At 40.9% G+C, this 25,623-nt stretch overlaps 1 protein-coding gene across 1 annotated transcript; it reads left to right on the top strand.

Annotated features, from left to right (window-relative positions):
• Positions 1 to 25,108, top strand: LOC307157687 (peroxisomal succinyl-coenzyme A thioesterase-like; the record flags this gene model as incomplete). The annotated part of the gene is made up of 11 exons (XM_079869613.1): positions 1 to 191; positions 6,651 to 6,853; positions 10,534 to 10,633; positions 10,756 to 10,946; positions 11,131 to 11,294; positions 21,469 to 21,588; positions 21,883 to 21,965; positions 23,792 to 23,885; positions 23,996 to 24,076; positions 24,745 to 24,886; positions 25,005 to 25,108. 11 exons carry the CDS (start codon positions 1 to 3, stop codon positions 25,106 to 25,108), a joined length of 1,473 nt encoding a protein of 490 aa, XP_079725739.1.
• Positions 25,109 to 25,623: the final 515 nt, after the last annotated feature.

Genomic DNA, 25,623 nt, shown 5'->3' with positions numbered 1-25,623 from the left:
ATGGCGGCCCTCACCAGAATTCCTCCATTGCTCCTCGCTCCATCAATGCCGCCATGGGGCACTCCCCTGGCTGTGGCCTGGATGAAGAACTATCATCCCCTGCTCAAGGTCATCCCTTGGCTCACTCCACCATCATCACCACCCTGGACTCCTCCCGGTCGTCCGTCCAGATCCAGAGCCTCCTCCTGCCTGTTAGTGCCATCCCTTTGCCAGGCCCCTTGAGCATCCCTTCACCATCCACTTAGCCTCTTCTCCACGGTGCAAGGTCACGTTAGTTTAGACTCGCTATGTTTCGTCATCGCCTGCCTTCGTCACTCATTTGTTGTCACGGACACTAATTATGTTCAGCTGTGCACTCATCAATCACCCTCATTATAACTTGTAAATACGTTCAGTTTTGTTTCAGTTCAGTGTCCGGTGTCGTCAGTGTGGCGAGCAGGACGAGGCTGAGGGCCGTGGGTGGCGTGATTGCTAATGAGCGACACCTGTGAGACACACCGCTCTTGTATCTCTCACGGAGGAGCGGAAGCATAAAAGGAGGAGCGACGACAGTGGAGATCGAGAGAGGCCAGGCCTGGATTTTATTTTGTGGTTTTTATGTTTTATTATGTGACAGCAGTCGTCCGTGAGGGGATGCTCTCTTTTACTTTTACTTGATTTATTTTATGTCATTAAAGTCTTTGAATGTTCACCGGTTCCCGCCTCCTTCTTCCCACAACACTGAACCTCGTTACAGTCAGTTTTGGATGTGTTGTGGTTGATCTGTTTTGTGGAATACCCTGTTTGATTGATTAAACGTTAACTGATTGCCTTCATCTTCTTCTTCATGCTTGTTACTACAACCACCACCGTGAAAATAATAGACTATATAAATTATCTATCATTTTATTTTATTTCCCTTAAATTCTCAAAGTTACAATTAACTGCAAATCAATGTTTGTAATGAAATATATATGTAATTTGTGAGCAGGGACGAGGCAGAGAGCGAGATGCAGCAAACATTTACTCAAACAAACATAATAAAAGTAAATCCAGGGAAAACTGATAAATCTAGACACAGGCAAGGAAGGCAAACAAAACTGACAACAAGTGCGCACACGCGTAACATCCATAGAAGGACAACACCAGACAAGGACCATGAGAAACACTGGGGTATACATACACAAGGGGAGATTGGCAAACAACACACACCTGGTGAACCAGGTTTTGGTTATTTTGGCAGTGTGGGCAGGTGCAAATCCTGCTGGAAAATGAAGGAAGCATGAAGTGCTCTGAAAATGTCCTGGTAGACGGCTGCGTTGACTCTGGATTTAATAAAGCACAGTGGACCAAAGTCCTCTTTTCTGATGAGAGCAAATTTTGCATCTCATTTGGAAACAAGGTCCCAGAGTCTGGAGGAAGAATGGAGAGGCACACAATCCAAGATGCTTGAAGTCCAGTGTGCAGTTTCCACAGTCTTTGTTGGTTTGGGGAGCCATGTCATCGGCTGGTGTTGGTCCACTGTGCTGTCCACTCAACGCAGCCGTCTACCAGGACATTTCCAGAGCACTTCATGCTTCCTTCAGCAGACAAGCTTTATGGAGATGCTTCCTTCATTTTCCAGCAGGATTTGCACCTGCCCACACTGCCAAAAGAACCAAAACCTGGTTCAATGACCATGGTATCACTGTGTAATTACTGTGTGATTTCATGTAATATTCAAATTTTTTGAAATCCTGTTTTCGTGGGTTTTATGAACTGGAAGCCCAAATTATATACAAATAAACAACTAAATACTTGAAATCGTTTAAGTTGTGGGCCCTGAATCTATAATCTATGGACGTTTAACGTTTTGAATGGAATTATGGAAATAAATAAACTTTTCCATGATATTCTAATTTTTTGGAAAGGGTCTGTATACTAAATCCATAAAAAACAAAATATTCATTTCAGGGATGTGCAAATAAAATAAGTTTAATCATGTCACGTGACCAGTTAGATAGTAACTAAATTACATTTTACAAGAACCAGCTATAAATGAATATGTATATAAATATATAAATGAATAAATTGTAATATTGCTTTATTGTTCTAGTGACTATCTTTAATCAAATTGTCATGTTAGTCATATCATGTCTGCTGAGGGGTTAGACACTTTCTTTATCTTAAAAATCCATTGTCCAAAAAGTTGTATGTGCATTTCTTGTTGTTTATTGTAGGTTTGATTACTGAGAAAATAAACTGTTAGAAAATGTAATGCAAACTTAATGAAACAACTTTGGCTGACAAACAAACAGAAGGCAATGTCTAAAGACCATGTACTCCCAAGCAAGCCACACCGAGGCCTTTAAACTTCTGTCCTGCAGAAGGTGCACATCTCAAGAAAACAAAGATTAACAAAAATCAGGCATGAAAACAGGTCAGGGATAAAAAAGGTGAGAAGGATGCGGCATATATACCCCCCCCCCCCCCCCCCCCCCAAAAAAGTTAACACGAACAGATGAAATAAGTACAAAATTCTCACTTATTAATAGAATTGAACTATACTCCAGTGATGAATCCCCCCCAAAAAGCTGTAAGCTGCATTGGCATAGTAATACCAGTGTTTCTCACAGGAGTTTTTGGATCACTGTGGTGAGTGGACCTCTGCCACTCTAGGGGGGTTCGGGGGCATGCTCCCCCGTCAGAAAATTTTGTGCTTTTTAATGTTAAATTCATCAATCTGGTGCAAATTAAACAAAGAAAAATTTAAAACTCTTTTAGTTACAGTATCTGTCTACATTACTACTACAATAATAGTTATAATATTAATCCCATGATAGTAATAGCCATATATTGTAAAACAAATGTACTGAAAAATAAAGGAAACTTTCATAATTAGTTTTGTACTAATTTCTATACTTGAAAGAGTATATTTCTATACTTCACATTAAAGATGTGACTGGGCTAGCCCAGTGTCAATCAAGAAAAGAACCAATGGGCCGCTGATCTACGTGTTTCATCGGGTGTCAGAAAAAAAAAAAACTAGCGCTGACTTTTTTTTGACCAATGAATTACACACTAATTACGCACTGTCTAACCCAGCGCCGCCAAGTAAGCAAAACAAAACGTATGGGCCGCCGATGTACGAGTTTTATGGGGCGTTAAGACCAGTGTTACCAACTTAGCAATTTTGTTGCTAGATTTAGCAACTTTTCAGACTACCCTAGCAACTTTTTTTTCAAAAAGCACCTAGCAACAAATTTAGCAATTTTTTAAATTTATTTGGCAACTTTTAGCAACTTTTGGAAAGTGACTCTAATCCAAACAACACTCGCAAGGGCGTGGTGAGCTGGTAAGGGCACCACAACTTCCAATAGGAAATTTGAACTGCAGTAGTCACCGTTCTACCTGAAGAGGTTGAACAGCCTTTTTACAGCATATATTGTAGAATTAAAACAATTTATACCCAAATGTCAAATGAATTACTTGAATAAATGAACAGCATTAATAAAGCCCCAGTCTTACGGATCATTCATTAGTTGGTCGAAGTCCACAGTAGTCGATTGTCGAGTTCACGCACATAGGTTTAGTTACCTATGATCACGTGCGTGAACTCGACAATCGACTACTGTGGACTTCGACCGAAAACAGGATGTAAATACAGGTATGTGCGCTGGCTGAATTAACATCACTTTTATTGATATCTTTCACATCTACTGCAGTCAGATTCACCCGTGTTTACTCTGAAGGAATCACTCACATGGCTGGTGCACTTGTAATGACACATGAAGGATGTTAAGAGGCTAAAAGCAGGTTTAAAACTTGCCCCATTGAAGTCAACAGGGTGCAAATTTTAAAAAGAGGATAACACGGTGTAGGCAACACCGATTTTTGTCGTTGTTCTCTGTACTGACAGCACTCCAAATTTACAAAAAAATGAGCTCAATGTTAAAATTGACTGGAGTTCTCCTTTAAGGGTAACTAAACCCTAAACCAACTTTTTTTAGTTAAAAAAAAGTATATATATATATATATATATATATATATATATATATAATAATATATATAGGCCTATATATATATAAAACAAACAATAATATCTACGTATTACATAATGGCGTAGTTTTGCGTTGTGATTACGTTATGACGTCATAACGCAATGACGTCACAACGTCATTTAGCAACTTTTAGCAACAAATCGATCTGCCTTTAGCAACTTCCCCTGAAAATTAGTTGGCAACACTGGTTAAGACAAAAAAAAAAAAAAAAAAAAAGTATGAGAGATGTATCGGCCCAAAAAGCACGACAGCCCACCGGGCATCTCCCGGTAGTCCCGATGGCATTAGCCTACATGCCTGGACGTCACACAAAACAAAATCCTACCTGTAGCCTTTCACCATCCACTTATTTAGCTGCTGTCGCATCAGTTGACATGCCATCTCATTTCCTCTCTTTCTTTTTCTATTTTTAGCCCCCGACAGCTTTTTTGCGTTATCCATCTTTTTCGACAACAACTCACTGTTATTCGTTCCTGCTCGCTCAGAGGCAGAGCTCACGGCGCCCGCGCCCGCTCGCGATATTATCCCGCCCACTTCTATGTCAAAATTAAAAATAATGACATTGGCAACATCGCTGTCTGTATCTGACAGGACAGTTAACATTGTAAGCTAACTTACCTCAGGCTTACTTTCCGACGTGCGGTTCTTTGTTCGGCAGTGTGTCCAGTTGTCAGACTCGCGGTGTAAAAGACTTTGAAAACATTTCTGCCCTAACGTTACTCTGACTCGTATTGGCTGTCAGGTTTCGGCATTAGGAATGATGATTGTTTTTAAAAGCTGCGAAGTTTATAGTAACTTTATAGCGGGTAAATGCTGGCCTCGACCACGACCCCCCCCCCCCCCCTCCCAATAAATATTTTCTCATCGGATCTGCACAAATCACGTAGGTGACCCATTTTGGTTTTAAAACGGCGAATTTTGCCGAAAGGTGAGGAGTTTTCATGCCTGAAAAATGATCTTTCAAATAAGGCAAATAAATGGCTCCTGCAGTTCTGTACAGCTGGTGCTGATATATGACACTAAGTTTCACATTTCGTTTTACAGCGACCAGTTACCCCACATTTACAGGATGGTTCATTGGATCTCTTCCCATTATAATTTGAAGAAGTAACCACTTTTGTACAAGTGGCCGAAGCTCAAACCTGATTTCTGTCAGCCTCCACTTTTCTCCCTAGCATTTTCAGTCATTTCTGTATACTATCCTGTGTTTGTGAAGTGTGTTAGTGTGTTTCATGCCAGTTAAGATATATGCCAGTCCCACACCGAGTATCTTCCATACAGACTATTCATGCCAATCACCCATTGGAAAGGTGGCAGCTGATATTACTGAAGATCCTGTGACACCATCAGGAAATAAATATGTCCTAATTCTCCGAAACTAATTCTCCAAAACCGAAAGTATGTAAAATTGTACTCTATGAAAGATAAGAGAGCTGTAATGGAACAGTATGTCACAGAGCATATGACATGTCTACTCATGCTAGATAGTCACTCTAGTCCAGTGGTTTTCAATCCTGTTCTTTAGGACCCACTTGGGGACCTGAGCCAAGAGAGGAGTGGTGAGTAAGAAGGTCAGTGCAGCATGATTATTGCCAGTTTCTCATTCCAGTAATTGGCTTGGAGCGACAGGATAAAAGCAACCAGGGAAGGTGCGAGAGAACTTGGTGAATTCGTGTCTGTGTGCGTCTCTGTGGAGAACAAAGCCAAAGGAACTGTTAGGGTCAGTGTTTGTTTTGTTGAGAGAACTGTTGGAAAAAAGTACACCTCTGTCTTCTCCTTGCCCTGAAGAACTGTCACAACAATTATGAGGAGTTTCACTGCAGCATTTTTTAATTATAAACTTCTGTATATGGCTCGTGTAACAGCATTAAAACAAATAAACTGTGTGAGCAACCTGATATCCTTAAGGTAAGTCATTTGATTTGTATAAATTCACTGTTGAACACATTTCATCTTATAGTTAAACCCACTAAATACTATCAAACCACTTTTAACTCATTACATTTTTTTTTAAGGGTTTTTACCCATGGTAAAGGCCATGGCTACCATTTAACATCTAATTTTTGCACATATAATTGTATATGACAGTTTCTAAATGGACACTGTAACATAATGATCAGAGTCTGATATCTAAAACACCTATGATCAGAGTATATGGCACCATTTACATCCAATTGATCCGAATGGCATCCACATTGTTTTGTGATCAGATTATTCCCAAAACACATTTGGAGGTGGCATGTGACCAAATTGCCATTAATAGATTGAACCATAATCATGCAGAAGATAAATTACATAAAGTAGAGATGTGGGAAGCATGTTCTTATCATTTTTCATATTTTTGCTTAATTATCTCTTGAACTTCAGCAAACAAGTAATACTGCTTAATGCAGTTGGAAACTAAATAAGGTTGGATTTATAAGGTATTGTCAGCCTGACACCTAAACCTGAGATAAAGAATTCAAATCCTTTTGGAATAGTATTCTCCGGCTATCATCCATATTCCTTATAAACACAAGCTAAATTAAGGTAAACCAGAAGGATTTTCAGATGTTTCTTTGGGTGGAAGTGAAAAATGGCAAGTTTATAGTAACCATGAATGTTTCAATCTCTCCTGTAATCTCTGTATAGGAATGTGAGCACTCAGAAGAGGACATGTCCAATACTCTCTGTCCATCCCAGTCGAGGGCTGGTGGATGAGAAGTTTCGGATTGTTGTAACAAATTTACCACCAAGTCATAAGGTGACACTACACTCTCTACTTCAAACAGAGGATAAGGACTTCTGGGAGGCATTTGGACACTACATCAGTGATGAACACGGAACAGTTACAGGTGCATGGTAGTCTAATGTCTAATGCATGACTTACAAAGGTTACAATGGTAACCACAGTTTCACTGGAATACTATGATTACAACAGTTATTGTTACTGTTAGAATGAAAAGGTGTAGATGACACACAGCTCAAATCTCTATTACTTTGAGTTACTGAAACCTCTCATGACAGGTGTACAGAGCAGAGCATCTCACATTGGCTGTTTCTCAATTACAAGAACGCAAATAACAAACTTGCGTTCTCGTGGAGACCAGTCCTGCCAGGCAACCTTGAAATAACAAACTCGGAAGGATGCTGGGACACAAAATGCATCCTTGTGGGAATTGAGATGTGATGCTATCTTGTTGCTCAACTGACCTTCCCAGCATATTATAAGTAGAGACTAATGCACAATTAATATAACATAACACAAACAAATGTCAAAACCTAAATTTAACTGTGTTTGTATCCTGAGCTGCCCACGCTCTTCTAATTTTTTCACTTGCTCCCCTTTTCAACGGCGGCCATCCACGGATTTCTCTCAGTTTTTTCGCTGTATGGCGCTTTCCAAATATGCCGCTTCTTCGGTAGACAGCCTATCACGGGCCTGCCCGGCCGCACGTTGTGCACTGATCGCCATGAAAGACCTTCACCCGTTCTGCGTGGTCTGCTTGGGCTTCAAGGATGCAGAAGAGGTTTCGGAGAACCCGGAGAATTGCAGCCATTGCCTTATGCTGCCGAAGAAACTCCTGTTGCCGCGACACAATGCATCGAGTTCGGCCTTTCTGACTCGGATGGGAGACATGGTGACGATGATGTGATACCAAGGGCTTCCCGGGGCGCAACGTCCTTCAACCCGACTGACCGGCCCAATCCTGCATTCCCCGAAGATGACATCTTTGCGGGAAACCTCCCGTACCTGAGGAAACAACTCTCTTCCCCGTCCTCCCAGCGTGCGCAAAGCACACAAGGAACAACTGGAGCGACCCGCTCGATTTAAAACATGGTCTCGCGGGCCAAGGTAAAGGACATGGCGGCTCTCGGCATGGGTGATCCCCCGCCATCGAGCCTTCTATCGCCGGGCACCATAACCCCTCCAAGGGTGGGCTGCTCACTCCCCCGAAGCCAGTTTTGCACAACAAGATGGACTGCTTTTCTGCTTCAGTGCACCAGGCCGCTTGCAAGTCCTCGGCCAAGCTCCAGTGGCCAAGGAGCTTGGTCCACCACGATCACCAGCATGCCCAGTTCTGATGGTTGCTAGCCCCAAGCTTTATGTACCTTCCCGTCCTGTAGTTCCTGCACCAGAGCCAGTTTACAACATGGCCGCCACACCAGAATCCTTAGACAAGATGCCCGCTACGCCTGTGTCTTCAAACAAGATGGCCACCATGTCAGAGCCTCTTCCCATCGTGGATGCCACTCAAGAGCCTCTTCACGAAATGGCCGGCATACGAGAGCCTCAACTTTCACAGACATTTTGCCAGAATCTCCAGCCATCATGAACTAATAGTTAGAGTCTTCAGCCGTCATGGACATCACATCTGTGTTCCCTGTTGTCATGAGCACTGCACATGAAGACATTAAGGCTTTCCCTAAGCACTTGAGATGGGCTTCAAGTCTGGAAGGACACACCGCAGACGTCGGTGCCAGCAGCTGGCATCTCAGCAGTAATGTCAAACCTGGGGGTCTCTGAGGAGGTCCCACTGTCTACTATACTCCCTGTTACGGCGATGGCTATTTGGTGTGTTTGGGTCGTGCACTGTGCTTCAGTTGAATAGTCTACTCCAGAGCCTGATCCAACCCATGAGTTCGCTTCAGAGTCCACCTCACTCTATGAGTCCACTCCAGAGTCTTTGTTTTAATGTTAATCAAACAACAAAGGACAAAGAAAAAAATAACGGTAACACTTTACAATAAGGTTCATTAGTTAACATTAGTTAATTTATTAACTAACATGAACTAACTATGAGCTATACATTTGTTACAGTATTTATTAATCTTTGTTAATGTTAGTTAATAAAAATACAGCTGTTCATTGTTTTTTCATGTTAGTTCACGGTGCATTAAATTATGTTAACAAATACAACCTTTGATTTTAATAACGTATGAATAAATGTAGAAATTAATATTAACTAAGATTAACAAATGCTGAAGAATTACTGTTCATTCTTAGTTCATGTTTACAAAGGTAACTAATGAACCTTATTGTAAAGTGTTACCAAAATCACTTACTGTTCTTGACTGAATAACTTAGGTAACTTTAATAAGGATTAATCAATATTTAACTTATACGGTGACTGGGCATGGCCAGTGGCCTACCAAACCATCCACAATGTTGCGTCTGCATTAAAGCATAATAGCCTGATGTAGTGAAACAAGTTACAACACGTGAAACAAAAACCCATCAATATTCACTTAGCCTACCTGCTCACCCAGCTCATGTCCATCCAAAAACAAACAAGGAAGAGCTATTGGACAGCACGCTTCAATGCATAAGACCGGACCCCATCTCGAGGCCTCCTTTCGGGTGCCTTCTTAAAAACCCTCTAATTACCTGACTGGACACGCCCTCTTACTGATAACCACTTAACCAGCTACATTCATATAGCGCAGGAATTGAAGATTCGATTGGCACATTAATTCACTCAAAAACGTAAAAATGCCACTATGACAAAAAGGTTGCTGACCCCTACGTGAGACTATAGCTTATGTACAGTTATATAAATAAGCTATAATTTTATTTTTTTCTGTTTAACTTGTATTAGATGGCAGATCCAAATGAGAGAATACTTGATAATATTGTTTTTAAAATGAGAGAAATCACTGCCTAATCTGAATTTATTCAGAATGCAGTTCCACTTTTTTGTTTGCAGAACAAAATGAATAGCCTAAAAACCTTTATCTTGCCTTTATGTTAACTTATGAAATCATATAAAAGAAACATTAAAATAAGATGCGTAATCAAGAAAAACTATTTTGCAAAAATAAATAAATAAGGATGCAAGATGTTTGACAGGAAATGCATCTCCGAAGTCGCCGGCATCAATTGCAAATATTGAACGTGTTTAGTAAAATCTTTGAGGACGACTGGCAACGGCTGGTTCTTAAATTAAGATTATAATCTTAAAACACTGCACACTACACAAATTTAAAGACAGACGGTAAACACCACCTGGGCCTAACTGGAACAGACCTGCTCTGTTTGGGCATGATCAGTCATAATCGGCCTGATAGTCGAGTAGTTTGTTCCCGGCTTAAGGTGTTTGAGTCATGTTTCAAACTACATAATTTAAGTAACCTTCACCATCAGCCTCAACCAGGTTGATCAGGTTGACAACCAACCCACTAATTGGACCAGCCAATGGTCATAAATGACTAACAGCTGAAGTAGCTAGAAACTTAGAATGGAAAGCTGGTTTTAGCTGGATCTTCCAGCAGTTTTTCCAAACAGTACAATAAATTAATTCAACTTACTGTACCTTCACAGCAACAATTTCCATTTATTTGTATAGTGCATTAGACAACAGTTAGGTAGATGAGGAGGATACTTTGGAAATAAACATGATTCAGCATGGAATTCCAACTCTTTGGGCTGTCACATATTTCTACAGATATAGAATTCTACAGTATATTTCTTGAGCGAACAATGATCAAGACATTAAGTACATGATGTGGATATGCCCTATTATATATACCTTAGGGACCAAATATGAAAGTTTGGGAGGCACTTATGAAGGAACAGAGGCAATGGGGTTGCTGTGGAGCATGAGACCCGTACCAGGAAGTCAACAAGGACTCAGGTAGATTAGACTAGAAAAATATAGTGTGTGCTTTTTATTACCAAGTTTAAATTCAGGTTTCCTTTTTATTTGAGGGGTTTGACACTCTCTTTTGTTACCTAACTACATACTCTTTACTCCAGAATACGCAAGAGGGATGTTCTTACACCGATGGTAGTTCACATTTCAGTATACAGTGGGCATCTATCTCAAGGCTTCAGCCAGAAACCACCCCTGGCAACGAGTGTCATAGAGCGCTGGCATGTAGCACCAGGTGTAAAAAGGATAAACATCAGGGAGGAAGAAGTACAAGGAACACTATTCTTACCTCCAGGTACACACACACACACACACACACACACAAATTAAATAACAGATTTCTAATCACTCATAACTATTTAAGTTCAATTTGGCATTGGTTCATATTCTCTGGTGTTTCCAGGGGTCAATATAGATCTTTTGTTAAAGAAGTCATGATAATTACTTGTGTGTAAAAATTACTTGCTGTGTGTTTCTAGGCCCTGGGCCATACCCAGGAGTGCTGGACTTGTGGGGAGCAGGTGGTGGTTTGGTTGAATACCGCTCTGCCCTGCTTGCATCTCATGGCTTTGCATCCATGGCACTTGATTACTTCGCTCCAAAAGGATTAAGATTGCAAGATGTTGATATTTCTTACTTTGAGGTAATTTAGAACTTTTGACAGTCTCCTAATGTGGATCAACCTTGGCATTACATTTGATGTGATTTGACATTATGGGCCCTATTTTAACGATCTGAAACGCAAGTGTCAAAGCGCAAAGCGCAAGTAACTTTGTGGGCGGGTCTCAGCGCTGTTGCTATTTTCCCGGCGGGATAAATGACTCTTGCGCCCAGCGCAAATCTAAAAGGGGTTGGTCTGAAGTAGCTTCATTATTCATAGGTGTGGTTTGGGCGTAACGTGAAATAAACCAATCAGAGCATCATCTCACATTCCCTTTAAGAGCAGACGCGCTTTTTCCTTGGCGTATTGCTATTATAACGGCGGATTTGCCAGGCGCGCGCCAGGAGCGGTTCACAGCCGAGGAGAGCAACACTCTCGTCACGGCCGTTAAAGAGAGAGAATTGACATTGGGGATGGAGAAACACCCAAATTAGCTTCGGTTAAACAGGCATATAATAATGTGGGTAAATGTGTAAGCTAGATGTATGCTTTTATAATAAATTGTCTATCTATCTATCTATCTATCTATCTATCGTTTGTAATAATATGATTTGCAAAAATGAAAACTGTTATGTATTTGGAAACATAATACAAAATGTCTGAAGTACACCTAAACTTATATAAGTAAAATGGCACTACTTTCTGTATTTGAGTTAACTGTCATTATACTAAGAGTTACCGGTTGAGTGCAGCTTTGGCGCATTGATATGTTTTTGGATTTGCACTTGAACAGTAAAGAAGTTGTTCACTGTATCTCGTGATTCAAGTCATCATTTATTGCTGTTAATGTAAGTGAAGAACATAACAGAATTGGCGACGAGGATGGGATTATTGTTACCGGGCCAGATGATGACACACATTTGGCAAACCTGGATGCAGTTTTGACAAGATTAGAGGAGTATGGACTGAGAGCTAAGAGGAGCAAATGTAAGTGAAGAACATAACAGAATTGGCGACGAGGTTATATCGACCCATTACGTGTTCCGGACGGACTACATGTGGAGAAAGTCAACTCTATTGTCCTGTTTTTTTTTTGTGGAATATCGTCGGCCTGGCCGCGTGTCTGCTGGACTAGCTACCCGGAGGTGGGGACGTATGTACACACAACGCCAAGGTAAAAAGAGGATGTGACGAGAGTAAATCACCTGGCACAAAGTCTAAATGTTCGCGAGTGTGGGACATATGGACAGTTTTGATACCACCGTAGAAGACTGGACAACTTATGTGGAACGAGTTGAACAGTATTGTGTGGCAAACGAAATAGAGGATGAGAGGAAAGTGGCCGTCCTCCTCAGTGTTATGGGTGCTAAAACGTACAACTTGCTGCGCAGCCTCATCGTACCGGCAAAACCGGCTGATAAAACGTTCACGGAGATAACGGAACTTTTACAGAAGCATTTAAATCCAAAGCCGCTGGTTATTGCGGAGCGTTTCCGTTTTCATAAAAGAAATCAGCTGAAGACTGAATCCGTGTCGGAGTATATGGCAGAACTCCGGAGACTGGCAGAGCATTGTCAGTTTGGGGAGGGGCTGTCGGACGCACTCAGAGACAGGCTTGTGTGTGGGCTGCACAACGAGGGCACTCAGAGGCGGCTTCTCACAGAGGAAAATCTAACATTAACTCGTGCACTGGAGATCGCCATATCAGTGGAAACTGCAGCAAAGGATGCAGGCGAGTTACAAGGTAAAAACACTGAAATGTGCTCTGTGCACAAGTTACACACAAAGAAAAAGGATAAAACACAGCCATGCTACAGATGTGGTAAAAAGTCACATGACCCTGCAGATTGCTGGTTTAAAGATAAAGACTGCAGACAGTGTAACAAAAGAGGACACATACAGAAAATGTGTAAATCAAAATACAGTGACAAAAAGGGACAGTACACGGGAAAGAAGGACAGAAGAGTATATGGAGTTGCAGAAACGGACTCTGATGACTCAAATGAAGAAAATCTGTCATGATTAGAGTTGTACTCAACAGAGGATGATGACAGCAGCAGTGTGATATGGCTGAAACCTAAAGTAAATGGAGTACCATTAAAAATGGAACTAGACACTGGTTCAGCACTGTCTATCATATCCTTTAAAGACTACAATGAAAATTTCCCAAAACTGAAACTGAAGCACACAAATGTGAAACTGAGAACATACACAGGCGAGAGGGTCACTCCATTGGGAAAACTGAAAGTAAATGTGAAATATGAAAATCAGAGATGCAACTTGGCGCTATATGTACTGAGGGATGGTGGCGTACCACAATTTGGACGACAGTGGCTGAGGCACATCCATCTCAACTGGCATGAGATTAAAGCAATGCAAATTGCTAAGAAACAGAACAGACAGTGTGCAGATGAACGTCTGACTCAAATTCTGGAAAAACATGCACAAGTGTTCAATGAGGGCATCGGCACCCTGAGACACATAAAAGCACGGATTGAACTCGAGGACAATGCAAAGCCACGATTCCACAAGGCACGCCCTGTTCCCTATTCCTTACGCCCCAAAGTGGATGCAGAGCTCCAGCACCTGGTGGACCAAGGAATATTGTCAAAGGTGGATTGGTCGGAATGGGCGACGCCTATAGTTCCTGTAGGCAAAAAGGACACTGAAAGAATACGCATCTGTGGTGACTTCAAGGTGACAGTTGACCCTGTCATACATCCAGACCAATATCCACTTCCGCGTATAGATGACATCTTCGCATCGTTATCACATGGGGAGCGCTTCTCAAAGATTGATCTTGCTCAGGCGTACCTGCAGATGGAAATGGAGGAATCATCACGGAAATATCTGACCATAAACACTCATAAGGGCTTATACCAGTATAGTCGGCTTGTGTTTGGCATCACCAGTGCCCCAGCGATCTGGCAACGGGCCATGGACCAGGTGCTACAAGGGCTACCAGGTACACAATGCTACTTGGATGACATTATTGTTACCAGGCCAGATGATGACACACATTTGGCAAACCTGGATGCAGTTCTGACAAGATTAGAGGAGTATGGACTGAGAGCTAAGAGGAGCAAATGTAAGTGAAGAACATAACAAAAACTGCTGCTTCTGCGTAGATTAGAGAATCAAAGTGTATGCGCGTTGTGCAGGCTATACATTATGGTCAAGCATGCGCCCTTAAAATAGCATAATGAACAACGCGCACCGCACCACTGACTTTAGACTAGGTTTTTTCTGGCCAGTGGCGCAATTGTTTTATGGAACAGTAAAATAGCACCAGGGATTGTTTGCGCCGGAACACGCCTCCTTTTTTGCGCTGAACCGCCCAGGGAGCGCAAGTTCATTCCCTAGTTTAGCCACGTGCTTCTGTGGAGGGAAAAGCGCGCTTTGCGCGGGTGCAAAATAGGAATGAAACATGCGTCGGTGTACAAAGTCAATTGCGCTGGGTGCAAGATAGGGCCCTATAAGTTGCCTGTTTTTCCAGAGGGAGAAGCTCAAAGAAATTCTTGGCCATCAAAGTAAATGTGATAATATTAGGTACTCACTGATTAGCCACAACATTGTACACAAAAGGTTAAGTCAATAACATTGATTATATCATTACAATGGCACCTGTCAAGGGGTGGGATTTATTAGGCAGCAAGTGAATGGTCAGCCCTGCTGAAGAAAAGGAAGAAGAATCTTCTTTAGATGGTCAGGCTGGGAGGCCAGCTTAAACCAGTTGAGAGCAGCCAACCAGCTTAGGCTAGTTTTAGCTGTTTTTTCAACAGGGAGTTCTTGAATTTCATGTGTTGGAAGCAGGAAAAATTAGTGATTTTTACAAGGGCCAAATAGTGACTAGATGACTAGACAAATAGTGACTTCGTTTGTCAAGAAGAGGGCTGTTGCTAATATGCCTTTCCAAAGTTTTTTTCTTGCCTTGCCCCGGTGAGGCTGCTATGCCGTAATATTACCTACAAAAATTTAATCTAAATAAAATAATTAAAAATAAAATAAACTACAAATTATTGAAGCTACAGGGGATGCCTGGCCGGACGAAATATAGAGCGCTGTGCTGCTTCACTGCCTTAGCATAAAGGGTCAATGGATTTTCTACTCATTACCTCAGGTATAAGGATGCAGAGGAAGCATTGAAAGTCTACTTTGTGCCAAAAGCTAACATAGTAGCTGGTAATCGCTGTCAGGTGCCTTACAAGGCAAGAATGTGCTTATCTCACAAATACGTAAGAGGCTTTTACTAGAAACAGATCTTAAGGTCATTGCACACTGAGTCCGAAATTCGCATCCGAAATTTTCGCACGTTAAAAAAAAAAATCGACCTCACGTTATGTCAATCACGCTTGCACACTGTCTACGAAACTTTCGTCCGTAATAAAAAAATTCGGATCGGGTTCGATTTTCTGCGTTTTTCGCATCCACAGCCAGTATTTTGAGAGGTTTTTTTGACAATTCAGAGCCACGTACCGTACAAGCGAACGACAAAATCCAGCTGTTCTGTCTGCCCAGCACGTGTGTGTGTCCATATCTTAGATATTGCCAGTCTCTGTTCAGGATCGATTAGTTCACGGAAATTGGTCGTCTTCTTTTTAATATGTGGCTCCAGTATCACTAGCAAAGCATCAAACTGTTCCACTGACATTCTGATGTATTTTGAATCGCTCGGGATAATTTCGCAACTCCTTGATAAGGAGGTGAAAAAAACTCTGCTTCCTCTCGGCGCAATCTCAGGATTGGATGGACCCAATATTTCCTCTTTCTTTTTTCTCTTTTTAAGAAGAATGAGGGCAACAAAATCATCCTCACTGCTTGAAGAATCCATCTAGTATTTTTGGGGGTTTTTTCCACAAAGGTTTAATAAATACGCATCGGACTCAGTGTGCAAGGTTTCTGTGCGTGACGAATTTTAAGGCTGACGAACACGAAAAAAACGCATACGAAAATTTCGGACTCAGTGTGCAATGGCCTTTAGACTGGACAGAGCTGTTACGATAGCAAGCCAGATTGATCCTGCAGCCAATCTGGTTAAATCTATTTAAAATTCACGCCAAGTTACCGCCCCCATACAAGCGGTGCAGCACACAGTAAAACACAGAACAAGGAGAAAACCGTCACATGCACCTCTTATTTCTGCTCAGGTGGGGAAGAGGAAGTCATGCTTTCGCTGTGTATAAAGTGTAAAAAGAAACATGTGCAATCAAACATGCACGAGGTACTGTACACAGAATATTCAGCGTACCAGCATTACAAGCACAGTGACTATATCTACTTCTGACTCACAGACTTGTGTGGTGGATTTAGTGGTTGACACTGGGTCTTTCGTATCTATTCTGCCCTACAGTACTTATGCATGCCATTTCAGAAACATTGCTGACACAACCCACAGCCAGGCATGTGACGTATTCGAAAGCCCAAATTCCGGTGGTTGGGTGTTTGTCAGTGAAACTTTCCTTAAATGACCGCTCAGATTCTGCTATGTTCTACATTGTGGACTAGAGCTGAAACAACTAATCGATTTAATCGATTAAAATCGATTATTAAAATAGTTGTCAACGAATTTAGTCATCGATTAGTTGCTAAATAACTTTTATTTGCCGTAAGCGGCTCATTTCGTGCATATTTTAAATCTGCGGTGACCAAAGTGTGGCAGTAATGAGCTATCGGAGGTTTTACTCAGCCAGTACAGCAGGAGAAGTAGCGAATAGCCAATAGCTGGCCTCGTTTTATGTCACGTGCGTCCCGCACAGCGTCTCTGCAGCATTCAGCGAGATGGCGGAGTAATTTTTTTTTTTTTTTTTTTTTTTTTTTTTTTTTTTGTTACTAGATAGTAGTTTTCCATTCCATCATCCTAGGTATTCACACTCCATCCCAGTAGGTGGCGGAAATGCACCAAAAGCTGGTTTGCCAACCGCCAATAAACAATAAAGAAGAAGAGATGGCGGAAGCAAGCGGCAGTGGAGTAACTGTACGTTCACACCGCCGCCGACTTGAGCTTCCAAAGTTACCGGAAGTCATGGAAGCTGGCTTCTCTCAGAAAAAATAATTAATTGCACAGTCTAACTAACTATCATAGAGTGAAAGTGTATCATTTGCATATGAACGAGCAGAGAGAGCGAGCGAGCGAGCGAGCGAGCCCCGGCCGCGCGCGCGCGCACTCACCCGAGCGCTGTCTTGCTCTCTCTCTCCCTCGCGCATATTAATCAAAATCATTTGATACGCAGATTCTGCAGTACAATGTTGTTTGCAAATGTTTAGTCGTAAAAGCTGATAACATTGCTGTTTAAAGCTTTACAAACATGTTCTGTGATCAGTTTGTCGTTTACCAGTTCATAATTCAGTCTTGCAGCCTAATTATGACTGAATGAGAGAGGTAAATGTTTAAATGTATTTGAAATGCACTTTTTTTCTAAGTATGCACTGCTCTTTTTCATACAGCAGGTTTTTTGTGTGTGTCCAATTTTTTTCTGGACAACCTTCTGATGGATTTTACTTTAAATTTTATTTTAAAATGTGAATTCCATTCAGGTTTCATGCCATTGGCACTTTATTCGAAGGATTGTTTACAATTTCACAGCATAAGCTATAAAGCTGTTTCACAGGTATAAGCTGTGTGTTTACAGGAAAAAATAAATAAAAATAAAATGCAATTTACTGCAATTTTATTCTGTTTTATTCTTATTCTTAGTGAAAATATGTTCTGAAAGATTCCTTAATAAGCTTTGTTCGGGATGTTAAACTACTTTAGTAGCCCTAAGGACAGCCATCGGTGAAAATATTATTTGAAATCTCCTTGTGAAATTTGCTAGAGTACGTATGGGTCAGTGTTTTGATTGCAGAAGAGTTCGACAAAGGATTAGTAACACATAATAAAACTCAGGTATGTTTTTGATGAGGATATGACAATGCAAAATGGTTAAAATCTCTAAAAAGTCTATGTTGAATGATAAAGACCCTTTATTAATAATTTACTTGGGAAAAAATGGGCAAAACTAAAATATAAGTACATAAACCGATTAATCGATTAATCGTAAAAATAATCGACCGATTAATCGATTATCAAAATAATCGTTAGTTGCAGCCCTATTGTGGACAAAGGGACACCACTCATGAGGATTGAAAACAATCAAGTCCTGCCTCCTAATGCTTTACCTGTGCCTGCCTCTCCTGTGCCAGTCTTTCAGTACATTGTTGGTGAGACAACTGATTTTGGATGTGCTAAAAACTTGTATACACCACGTAAAGCTGGATGAAACTATCACACCCGTGTGTCAAAAACGTTGCTGTCTGACACTCTCTTTTCATAGTGCTGTGTCAGATAAATTAAATTGCTTGCAATGCAGATGGGGTGGTAAAACGCATCGACGCCTCTGCATGGGTGTCACCAATTGATCTTATGCAGAAAAAGCGGGTTAAAATTAGGATGTTCAATAAAGTGATCGTGGTCTCTTTTCCATTGCCACACATGGAAGAAATACTCACTACTCTAAAAGGTTCTACTGTTTTCACTACCATCGACCTGACTAATGCTTACTACCAAGTGCTGCTGCATGAGGACAGTCATGACCTCGCAGCCTTTACTACTCACGACGGACTGTTCCATATTGTTGTTCCTTACGGATTGGCTTCGGTGCCTGCAGCATTTCAGAAGATGAAGACCATCATCCTGGCTGGCTTGTCAGGGGTTGAAAATTACCTGGACGACATTATCATCCATGGAAATGACATGTCTATGCATGACAAAGCACCTTTCAGTCATCTGATGCTGATCTACATTGCACTCCATACTTGGACTTGTCGTGGTACAGTAAGTTTATTCCTGATTTTGTCACAAACTGTGAACTTTATGCATTGGTGCAATTGGTGCATGTAGGCCGTTGAGAGGTGGCATACATATCTGTGGAGCCTGCGTTTCACTCTACATTCAGATCATCAGGCACTGACAACCCTTCTTACCACTAAGGGTGTCAGCTGTTCTGGACTTTGTGTAGCAAGGTGGTCTGCACGTCTTATGTCATTTAATTATGATGTGGTACGCCAGGTTCTCAAATTGCTGCTGCTGATTATCTGTCACTTTTGCCCTTTTGTGCTTCTTCTTCAGATAATGCTGTTGCTCCAGCTCCTGTTGATGATGTTTATGAGTTTTTTGCTTTTGTATCTACCACCTAAAATTCTCTGTCTGCTGCTGATATTGATGCTACATGTGCTTCTTGCCCTGCACTAAACAAACTTCATACACAGATTTCTAATGGTTGACCTTCTTCACCTAAGGAACTGGAAGTTGATTTGCTGCTGTATACTATGAACAGTGTCTGGAACTGTCTGTTAAGTACATTTTTGTCTTCCGAGGCTCACGGCCGATTGCACCTGCTGCTCTTGGATCTGTGCTGGTCTCCATAGCGCATTAAGGAAATCAGGCGAGGTGAGAACCAAACAATGCCTTCGTGATCTTTATTGGTGGCCAGAGATGGATGCTCAGGTTAATGCTGCTGTTCGTTCCTGCCACATGTGTCAGCTCAATAACAAAACGGTCAAGTCACACCCTGCTCCTCTCCAGCCAGTGCTGCTGGCTGTGGATATAGTCGGGCCATTTGACACTGCTGCATCCGACTGCAGGTTTGCAATGACTTTAACTGATTATTACAGCAAATGGCCTGAGATCTCCTTTACTCACACTGTCATAATGGATTCTGTGGTTTCATTTCTGTCATGAGTCTTCAGCCGCCATAGAAAACCATTGAGTATTGTTACTGATAACGGTGTTCAGTTTACATCTGCTGCTTTTGTTGCTTTTCTGGAAGGAAGGAATATTCGTCATCATCGTTCCTCTCTTTACTTCCCGGCAGCTAATGGTGCTGTAGAGACATTCAATCGTGTGCTCAAACACAAACAGCCATCCAGCTACATCAGCCATGGAAACCTGCGGTAACTAACTTCTTGTAGGTGTCAACCATGCTGCAACTGGTACTTCACCCTTTCAGCTTCTCTATGGCTGGCAAATGTGCACAAATCGGTCCATTTAGTCGTCTGCTCCTGTGAACACACCAACTGACATGAATGTTCGCCAAAGGGTTACGCGACTGCAACACAAAATGAAAAAGTACATTGATGCTAAGCAGAGTGCTTACACTCCTTGTTTCCAGGAGGGGGAACACTATACACAATTGTCTCCACAGATTCTTATGACTATGGTGTGGGAGCCATGCATTCTCAGATCAGCCAAGAACTGTGGCCTTTATGGCACTGAACAAATAGCCACAAAGTGAGGGTACAGAACCCCTTGCATGTTCCTAAGGGACACAAAGTTTACTGATCCTCTCACGGTTGCCAAAAAAATGGTGGTGGGTACATATGTTTTTAGTGATGGAAAAACACAGAATGCTTCCCATCTCACTGCATTTCCAGGCACACCAACAACTCTGGCTGAGAAATCTCACTAGTCACTACACACACACTTATACCACTAGACCCAAACATTATGTTCAGAAGCCTAGGTGGTTAAATGACTATGTTACTAAAATCTGATGTTCTTAAAAAAGGGTGAATTATATTGACTACTATTTTGTAAAGGAAGCCAGAACTGTCGAAGTGTTGTTCTGACGTAATGTGTATAAGAAAAGAATTGAAAGAGTAAACAAGATGGATGCCGTTTGTTTCTCCTGTCTTGTCCGCTTTATTGGTTAATAACTCATGACAGATATAACAGAGTTGTTTTCTCATAAAGGAGTTGTTATACTGCCAAATTTCACTCTATGCCAACTCCAAATTCTGTGTAAAGTTTGTCATGACTGGCTTTTAATCCATGAAAGGATGGAGATCACACACTGGACAAATGCTGGAAAACGATTTAAATAAAAAAAATATCAGGGAAAAAAAAGCCTTGTGTGTAGCACTCTGACATATGCCTACAAGGCTATTGCTCTGACCTGGGGTGACCCGACTTAAAGTCCTGGCTTATGGTCCCATTCCCTTCTCTCCTCTCCAATTGTTTCCTGTCTCTCACTGAACTATCCTATCAAAGGCAGAAAGTTAAAATATATTCATATATAAAAAATTTCTCTAAGTGGTGGAACAAACCTCCAACCTTCACCCAAAAATCTGAATCCATTGGGTTTGAGTATATGCAAACCTAAGTTGAGTTGTGTGGTGAAAGGCTGATTAATCTTTACAGATGTGTGCGTTTATATTTGTGTGTACATATTTCATGTAGAAAGCATACCAGATCCTGAAGAATCATCCAGTGGTACAGTCGGATCACCTCGCTGTGCTTGGGCTGTCTTTTGGAAGTATAATCACACTCAGTATTGTGGCCTACTCTGATGTCATCAAGGTTTGCTTGGCCTACACCAGTGGTCTCCAACCTTGCTCCTGGAGAACAACTGTCCTGCAGACATCAGTTTCAACCCTGCTCCGACACATCTGCCTGTAATTTTCAAGTAACCCTGAACACTGTGATTAGCTGGTTCAGGTGTGTTTGATTGGGGATAAATCTGAACACTGTAGGACAGTAGCTCTGCAGGAGAACGGTTGGAGACCCACACACATGAATCTACATTTTGAATACAGATATATTTTTCTTGTATTACATTGGTATGTTGATCAGTCTCTATTTATTGTCTTTTAGCCCCAGTGCTCTGTGTGTATTAACGGAAGTCACCTGATTCCTTTTGACAAAAACCTCTTTGAACTAATTGAGGAGATGAAAAAGTAAGACACAGAAAACAGAAAATATGTTATGGTGTTATAATGTGTTTTGCAATTTTTGTTATTCATTGTGGGCCCAAAATTTGAGCACTAAAAAATTGTAAGAACTTGACAAGTACTGCATCTCTGTCATTGGCTTTCATAGAACCACAGTTACATTCATAACTGGCATTTTATTTTATGCCTCCTGACTGTCAGTGAGGCTTTTGGATGACCACATACCAGCATAGGAAAGAGTGAAAGATACACGTCCATCAGGAAAGAAAACTATACTTGGGAGAACTGCAGGAACAAAAACTGTATATGACGCTTAAAGGGGGGGTGAAATGCTCATTTTCACTCAATCTCCTGTTAATCTTGAGTACCTATAGAGTAGTATTGCATCCTTCATATCTCCAAAAAGTCTTTAGTTTTATTATATTTATAAAAGAAAGATAGGCTGTACCGAGTCTTTCCGGAAAAAACCGAGCGGCTGGAGGCGGGCCCTGTGGGCGATCGCTAAAGCTGTGCTAACGCGCCGAGCTAGTGACAACACACAGAGACAATAGAAGCAGTTTTACTCACCGAACCTTTATCATTGTGACTGCTCGATCCTTAAGCATTAGACGATCTGCAAATCCGTCGATCTGGGCTTTGTTTATAAAACAATCATCGTCGAAATGCAGGGAACAAACAGTCTACACAACTCCGTTTATGCTCAGGAAAAACAAACTCCATCCACGGGTTCCTTAACGCCGGGTTCTTTGGGAATCTGTGCAGGGTTGTCTTGCCCTGGCAACCAAAAACACACTTCTTTGGTGACATTGGCTTCCCAAAAGCCGGGCAGGGCGCTTTGATGGCGAACTGCTTTCGCTCTCTTGCTCTGGTCTACGAGTGCGCGCACCCGCGATCTTACCGGAGAAGTGCCCTTAGGACCCATATAAGGAAATTCCGTTACATCTGACGTCACACATACCCATACTCGAAAAAAACTTTCCGAAACTTGTGACAAACCGGAAGGACAATTTTTGGCACAGAAATACTCCTTCAAACGTACAATTTAATTTTTGAAACTTTGTCCATGTTTAGCATGGGAATCCAACTCTTTAACAGTGTAAAAAACTCAGTATGCATGAAACAGCATTTCACCCCCCCTTTAAGAAATTCTGTAGAAACTAGTTAAAGTGGATGGGGATGACCAGGTAGCCTCTATATACGGGGTGACTCGAACACCAGTGTAAAACTCATGCAGAGTTTAGCTTCAACCCTAATTAAACGCATCTGATCAAGCTATTCAAGTCTTTTAGGATTATTTGAAAGCTACGTTATGTGTATTGGAGCAGGGTTGGAAATAAACTTTGCAGGACTGTGGCCCTCCAGGAGCTGAGTTTGGCATCCCTGTACTAGAAGAAACCAGTGGCTGCACATGATGACATGTTCTTCTAATCTTTGATAACCAGAAAGTTTGTTTGTGTGTGTGTGTGTGTGTGTGTGTGTGTGTGTGTGTGTGTGTGTGTGTGTGTGTGTGTGTGTGTGTGTGTGTGTGTTTTAACCTTTGGCAACCAGAAAGTTTGTGTATGTACATTTTGAGCATTGTACCAATGTCTACTTATAAAACTTATTTTTGTAAAACACTTTTTCTTTCAAACTAATGCCAATTTGGCCAATTTCAATTTTTTAGGTTTGACCTAAGTGTTCAGATTTATTATGGGACCACAGTATGATAAAACAATGTTAACTGAAATAATTGTAATAATATGCTCATTTTTGTAAACAACAGTAATATCAAGTAAATTTGTTCAATGTAAATATTTTACCAATGATATAAAGCACAAACATTTTTATTCCAGGAATGTAGATAAACTACGCGTGAATGAGGAAAACCAGGTAATTCACAGAGATGTTATCTTAACGACTCCCCCAGACCCACCAGTAAAAGTAGATGTGAGTATACACAGTATGTTGATATTATGGATATGTTTATATTTAGTCTGTTTTGCTTGTTTATATTTTCTTGTGATGTCAATTGTCTGCTTTTATTTAAATGCACACAGGTTGGGAGAATAAAATGTCCACTTCTGTTGGTGACTGCTGGTGATGATCAGGCTTTTCCAGCAGTTGAATCTGCTGAAGATGTGAGTTACATTTCTTATGTATTATATTGTCTGCTGTTAAGATAATAACTTTTCAAATGGCCTAAATTTGGATAACATGCAAAAAAGGTTTTTTGAAACAACGGAAATGTTTTTTAAATCTTTCCCCACCATTGGCGAATCTCTGGATCAAAACACAGAAGCAAAAAGAAGCAGAAACAAGAGATAAAAACATTGCGTATGCACAAGTAAAATAATGCGATCATCAAACATTAAACAGCATATAAATCAAAACTGCTTAACGTTTCTGAATGAAATGTCTACCCAGGAAGTGGTATAGGACAGTGCAAGCTTTGGGGATGTGATCTGGACGAATACTTTGACAATAACATGATTTTCTCAGCTTTTTGTTCAAAATGTTGCTTACTTATATTGATAAGAAAAGAATACATAAAGCTAGAATACAATGTTTTTATTGCCTGTTCAGATAGTCATACAACAAAAATTGTGAACATGATCAAAAATGCTGGTGCTTCGGCAACTTAAAAAAAGCGCAGGGAAAGAGTTAAAAATAAAAGGCATTTCAAACCCCTTTTGTACCATTTATGTAATGGAAAATGAAAAATGTACTAACTATTAATTTATTAAAAAGCTTTAATTTAAATTGTTTGACATGATTTGGATCCCTGGTATTTACCTTTTCAACCCAGATTGAGATGATGATGGAGAAAGCAGGAAATCGGCACTTGTTGGAAGTCCTGACTTATCCCGGGTCTGGTCATCTAATTGAACCGCCTTGCTCACCTCACTTTCGTGCAACTAACTTCAACCTACAGTTGACAAAACAGAAAGGTATATCGTATGCATGCATGATCAATTGATTTTTTTGATTGTCTTAATGCCAGTATTAGGTTTTATTTGTGATTGTGTGTGTGTTTTACATCTGTTTTACATGGTGTTGTTGCTGCAGTTATCATTCTTTGGGGTGGACAGACCCAATCACATGCGTATGCACAAGAGGACGCTTGGAACAAGACTTTAGCATTTCTGCGGGAGCACCTCTACTTCAATTAAACACTGCATTACAGAAAAACATCTAGCTGTGTCATATCAGCTGAGTAACTTAATTTTAAGTTAACCCCTTTACATCTAACAGTTTTAAATCTCTAGGGTGTTTTTAATTGATGACATGATGATATATGTAGCCCGGTATGTGAGATAGTGACAACACCGGACACAGAATGAAAAGTATATAAAGGGGTATTTTATTCCAGACCGCACTTGAAACAGGGCAGCGTTAATTAAGCAAAATTTCGGGAACTTAGCGTAGAAAGGTTTGTGTAAAGTGATTGAAATCAATAAAGTTTGCTTCTCACATCAAAATGAGTCTCTCTATCTCTCTTGTTCTCAGTCACAACGTTAAATGTATCAATCACAAAAACTAGGCTAGCTAACATAGACAACAGTAGCAGCCTCTCATTCTGGAAAACAAATGCACAAATAATTATAACATTTGTCAGCACAGAGGACCAAGAAAAGGCTACTTATGTTACATTCAAAATACATTTATGAAATTAGAAGTTACATTT

Source organism: Squalius cephalus (assembly GCF_949319135.1).
Source record: "Squalius cephalus genome assembly, chromosome: 4".
In the NCBI taxonomy this organism is placed as follows: domain Eukaryota; kingdom Metazoa; phylum Chordata; class Actinopteri; order Cypriniformes; family Leuciscidae; genus Squalius; species Squalius cephalus.
The sequence above is the reverse complement of the archived record's forward strand: the minus strand, read 5'-3'. Positions and strand labels throughout refer to the sequence as shown.